This window comes from Dermacentor albipictus, chromosome 8 (assembly GCF_038994185.2).
Source record: "Dermacentor albipictus isolate Rhodes 1998 colony chromosome 8, USDA_Dalb.pri_finalv2, whole genome shotgun sequence".
Taxonomy (NCBI): Eukaryota; Metazoa; Arthropoda; class Arachnida; order Ixodida; family Ixodidae; genus Dermacentor; species Dermacentor albipictus.
The window spans coordinates 129,061,948-129,067,947 of record NC_091828.1 but is presented as its reverse complement, the minus strand read 5'-3'; the positions used below and the strand labels follow the sequence as shown (position 1 = coordinate 129,067,947).

At 42.7% G+C, this 6,000-nt stretch overlaps 1 protein-coding gene across 2 annotated transcripts in view; it reads left to right on the top strand.

Moving 5' to 3' along the window:
- Positions 1-313: 313 nt before the first annotated feature.
- Positions 314-6,000, top strand: part of LOC135918970 (transmembrane channel-like protein 7) — an 81,673-nt gene continuing 75,986 nt past the window's right edge. The window contains exon 1 of one of the 2 annotated variants that reach the window (XM_065452689.2): positions 314-447. Coding sequence is in view for 1 of the 2 variants with exons in the window: in XM_065452688.1 (XP_065308760.1) it covers positions 2,443-2,506 (64 nt within the window). In the remaining variant the exon portion in view is untranslated. Of the gene's footprint in view, positions 448-2,138; positions 2,507-6,000 lie in introns of those variants that run through there. The other variant, XM_065452688.1, reaches the window with a different exon arrangement.

Below are 6,000 nucleotides of genomic sequence, written 5' to 3'. Positions count from 1 at the left end.
TTAAAGTGGACGTTCGGAGCACACGTCTGGAGCAGCCTGATCCTCTGTAAAAACGTGGCGCCCACCTTGGCCGAGCGCGGTACCCGGTACGTGTGTGCCGCGGTTTGAAGGTGCGTCGTCTACTGCCGCCACAGTTATAATGCGCCATCTTCCCACTCGCATACCGGGACACGGGCCAAGACTCCGTGCGGCCCTTGACAAGACTCGCCGCCGTATGAGCTTTGTTTGTTTGTTTGTCGCTATTCGGTCTCGTCAGTCTGACGTATGTACTCCGCGGTGCCAATTCGGGCGGCGCGAGGTCAGGCTTGTCCCACATGAGACCTGGAGTCGCGTCTGGCGAGCCGCGCTCTCAGACACGCCTGGGCTTTGCGTATGCACCGTGGGACGGGACTTACGACATGGCTATAGTGTTATACGTATACGTACCGAGGAGCTGATGCGCTCGGGGTGAGACCCTTTTGCTTATTTCTGAAGATTCAAGCTGTTTGCAACGTAGGTCGCAATCATTATCCACATCGAAGGCTGCGCGTTGCTTTTCGATATAGATTTCATAGTAATTGTGGCAAGTAATAATGCAAGGAACGATGACAGACGTGAGAATAGGCACAACATGAGCGATCTGTCTTTCTCGTTTCCGTTTCTCTTGCACTGTTCCAACGCCTTCTAGCTAAGATCTCAACTGTATGTATGTCCGACGTATACCCTTTTGTAGATTTGATAGCCGGCCCGTCTCCATGGGTACAAGCACTACAAGGTAATTCGTTGCGCTGTGCGTTTATATCGCTTGTTTCAGTGATGATAAACTGACAAGATTTGTTTGGTATTTGTTTAGCCAATACCCTTTCTTACGAGCACATATATGCCTGCGCGAGATCGAGAAAAATATCAAAACTAGAGCTACATATATAATCCTAATTTGGGAGTGAAAACATTGTTCTGCGGGCACTAATAAAATGATTTAATGTTTTCGTTTAATTATTCTTTCCCTAGTTACAGCCCGCTGTAGCGGAATGGCCATATAGTGTTGCGGTGGTGAGCTCGAGGCCGCGAGGATTCGCACCATGGATTCATGGATTCGCACAAACTAGCCCGCCAACGCATTGTGCCGCGAGTTCCATCCCAACCGCGGTGGCTGCATTGAATGCAAAGCACTCGTGTAACGTGCGTGCACGTGCGCTGGTTGTACGTCAAAGAATCCTGGATGGTCAAATTTAATCCGGAGATTCCCATTACACGGCGTATACCATCGTGATCACCAGTGGCGTAGCTAGGTCGCCTGGCACCCGGGGCCCATAAGTCTTCTGACATCCCCCCCCCCCCCCCCGGGGGTGCAGTCGAGGAAGGCGAGGATATCAACAATTTGCAGGTGTCTTCAGACGTATATGACCCCCCGTTGCTACGTGGTGATCACTGATTTGCCCGTGAAACCCCAGAACTTAAGTTTTTACGTACATTTTCTTTGCCGAGGTCCAGCTTTCTTAAATGTAATGTAAATGTAAAAGATAACTTTGTATCCTCCAAAAGCAAGCAGATCATTATTTTCCATTTTCGTTGGGGGCTCCCTCGCGTGCGCGCGCGTGGGAGAAATATGGGGCAAGGGAAGGTCGGCGTGAGCACCATCTCAAAACCACACGCATAGTTTACCTTACGTGACATCCACGCTTTGACGCTGTGAAATCAGCTGAACAACCTCTACCTATACCGTGTGCTTCAGCTCGTGTGTGCAGCATACGTACCGGTTGTCGGAGGACGAGTGCATGTGCGCATTACGCCAAATGCGCCTTTGTCATGAACGGAACTCCAGTGCGAAATTCGCACAAAATCAGAAATGTGCCGCTATATGTCATGATTTGGAGATAAATTGTAAAAGGATAATGGTTTCGTATCACTTCCTGACCTGTTTTATTACCGCTAGCAAGCCGTTCCTGTATTCAATTTTCCCTCTTTCCGAAGATGTAAAGGGAGTAGGCGTACTGTGCTGCAGCAAAACGTTCGGATAAAGTAAATGATTTGTCGAATGCCAAATGTTTAGTGAATGAACCACAAGTTTAGTCGTGAGGGCCATTTGTATGAACGTTTTACATGATATACCAAAGTTTTGCGCAGACATAACAACAGAAATATTTTGCTTGCGTTGTTGAATGCCGGCTGACGTTGCTCTAGCATATGTAGAGATGCACGACGGGTCATCCGCCATCATCCATCAACTGGAAAATTTTTCTTCTGTCGCGAAACAAACTTCACATGTCGAAAGTGAAATGCGTGACGTAATCGTCGCGTAGTGCTTTCATCCGGCCAGATTATTTGATGTCCGACGCCCAAAACTATCAGAAAAGGGATAGGCTGAAATGACACCGACGCAGTGGTTCGGGAACAAACTTTTTCGCTTTCCGTTGACTCGCATCGCACTGCTGAACTTTTGGTAACCTTGGCGTAACAAATATGTCGAATGAATTTGGGGAGCGTTGTGAACACGGCGACGACGACGATGACTCGGATATGTCAGGTGAGAAAAGCAGCATTTATTTTGAGATTTATCACGGCCACTGTAATGCGCTCTTACTTTCACACCTGTTGTTTGGTTTCGCACTGCCAACGGGCTGACATGCAAACTATCTCCGCAGAACGTGCAGCAATTGAGAATTGCTTTGCCCTTTCCATGCGCGCGAATTTCCGCCGTGAGCACACCTTGACATGCGCGTTTTAATCTGCGAGAAGTGTTTTCATGATGTAGCGTTGCTAGTTTTAAGAACCAGGAAATCATAGCATTAATTGGTGCAAAATCACGAAAACTCTGACAACTGTAAATACGTCACCAAAGAAAAACGCGGCTTGCACGTAACGTCATGGATTCTGTATTCGTGGCTGTATTAAAGAAAAAAAAAATTCTGTAGATAAGTTGTAGCTAGCAGTTCTCGTACAGAATCGAGGTGGGGTCAGCGTTGTGGTTAAGTTCGTCAGTGCGAACTATTTGTATGAAAGAGAGCACCCGAATTTGCACTCTACTCGAAATATAATATGTGTACCAGTGGAATCACATGTTCCGCGGGAAAGGTGCTATTGTACAAATACTAGTTCACATCTAAACGTCATGGTTAACTGCTGCTATTTCCTGTCATATTGCTCTCAGGTGCACTCGAATACTGCAAAGTAGGCATCGTGTTTCATATATGGCTAATAATGAAGAGAACCTTGGTCATATGTCATCATCATATTCAGCATCTGTGTGATGAAAAAGCCTCATGGCAAACTTTTTTCCTGTATATACTAGGAATTTATCTGTATACGTTATTACACCGTGCAAGCTTGCAAGACCTTTCATGAGCATAACTGCAGTACAGAAAAAAATTGTACCATATTCTGCTAGAACTCTTGATTGGCGTGGCAGTATGTATATAAATTTGTTTTGTTCCCCCTGGGCACATCCTATCAGCATCTGACATGTGTAGCCAGAAGCACAAAAGTAATTGTAATAATTTTTATTGCAATCTGAAGGGAAGTTGTATTGCAAAATATGATAGAGCTGGAGACCCATACTAAAAATATTTTCCCATGTAACGGTCCGTTACTGTTGATTATTGCTTATGCCTTATTCTTGTGCATGCTAGTGCAAAAGTAAAATTGCTATCTTGTTTCATGTGTGATGTACTCATCAGGCTATTAGCTGGTCACTTTTTGTTCTTTTTTGTTTTTTGTTCGGTTCATTAACACATGCATTAATATATTAATGATTTTTAGTTTGCACAATCTTTTGTTAGTTTTCTTTCAGATACAAAGCATGAACAAAACCCCAAAGTTAAATTGTGTTGTACTAATATACTTTAGCACCTCTAACATAGGCATTAAGTATCTGTGGTGGCACATGTGCTTTGCTCCAGATAGGAGCTCTTACCGAAATACATGAGAATGGAGAAATTGTCTTGTTTGGCATCCATAAAACCAACTTTGAAGGTGTTTGTTGCTTTTAAAGTAGGGGTGGGCAAACATAAAAATTTTTGAATATGAATCAAACACGAATAGTAAGTATCGAATTAAATATTGGATAGTTGAAACAAGACCCATATATTTATAGCAGGAAACTTTATTTTGGTATAATGGTGTACAATGCATTTACAGACTAGTGAAAAAGAGGCAGCCAGCTGTCACTGACTATTAGGATCAGTTTTAAACACAAGGTCATTAATTGTCAATAAAAGGACTCCATGAATAAACCTGTTTACAGCCTGGTTGCACACAAGCTTTCCAAGAATGAATGGCTGCTGTATGACTATCTTTCCAAAAATGCTAAATAAATGGTTGTTGGAAAATAAAAAGATGTTATGTTCTGGAAAAAGTCACGAGCCATTCCACACTGTGAAGGTGGATAAACAGCACAACTGTTTAGCACACAACACACAGGTGACAGAATTTTGAACAAAGGTATGAACACATTTATTGCCCTGATCAGTGGTGATTGTGATCATAGGTACGCACACACATTCTCGCATCACCTCTGTTATTAATTGCGTAAGCATTTCGAGAAATTTGTCCGTCACATAAGACAACGAATGGCCTGTACCTCCTTAAGCAATGGCTCACACCCATGTAAGCAAGCAAGTAAGCAAAACACACACATGCACGCATGCACCTGAGAATCTACTGATCTTGAAAGTGCTGCCTGTTGATAATTAATCTACAGAAAATGCATATCCAAGGGATGAGACATATAAGCCTTTGTAAGAATGAAGCGATTTTGTCTCTAATTTGGGAGCTGAGTTTTTGCATACGCAGATCTGTTGACAGACATGAAAAATCCATGGACATGAAAAATCCATGGAACTCTAGCCATAAACAGCTTTGCTGTAAAAGAAAAAAAGAGAGCTGCTGAAGGAGTTCTGTGCTGTAGACATATGTAAAATGGCCCATTCCAAGGAAAATATCACTGGTTGTAGCATAAAAGATAAAACTGCTACATGAGTAGGCTTCAAGAAACACTAAATTATAGACTACAAGCAGAACTCAGATTGTCATGCAGACTTCCGCAGCTACACCGAAAACAAAGCGTGCATTACCCATTTTTTTCTGCATTGCTTCGAAAGCTTTTGTTGCTGCTTCAGTTTGCACAATTTATGATACTTTGCATAGCAGATTGAACACAGTAACCCGACTTCAACTGTCGGTTGTGGCAAAATATTTTCTTAGTTTTGATATTTGAAAATACTGAATACAAATACGGATAGTTGGTGCGCAACATTCGATTCATATAAAAACTTGTATATTTGCCCACTGCTAACTTTAAAAAAAGTTGAGTAGTTGGTGTGTAATAATCAATTCACAGTAAAAATTTGGAATGTTTGCCCACTCCTAATTTAAAAGATAAGTTGCAGTCTACCAGCTGTTGTGAACAGATTCTTTATTTAGGCCACCAATCTTGTCCCAAAAATTGTCTAAGACAGCAGAATAAAACAAACTGCAGCTTGCTTTTACAGGTAATAAAAACAATATTGCAAAGCTTTATTTTTTTTTGCATGTACTATGCACCAAAAGCAGACAAGATTGGTGTAATAAGTGCTAGTCAAAATTGTACCAATGATTTCTGAATAGTACATTTATGAAATTCGCCTGTGTAGCATAACTGGCTCGGTGGTTGTCTAATCTGTGCCGTCTAACGCATCACATGTATTTCAATATGAAAATTGGAGTTCAGTGTGAGGTGAAGCTTCCCCTTATAGAGGGCTTCTGAACCATATCTGGCATTTTGAACATATTTAGGTAAGAACATGTGCCACATACAGAATGCCTTGGCAATCACTTTTTGCAAACATGGCAGTCTTACACACCAGGGGAAAGCCATGAACTCAAGAGACAGTCTTGTGCTCCTCTCTGGGCTTTTCCAGTCCTTCTTTGCACGTAGTTATGGCAGCAAGGCCATGTGTGTATGATGTCACTAGGGTCCATCTGTCCATTGGTCGACTGGTGAGAGATGAGAGCCATTGTGATGAGAGCCAGCTGTCTCTTCTG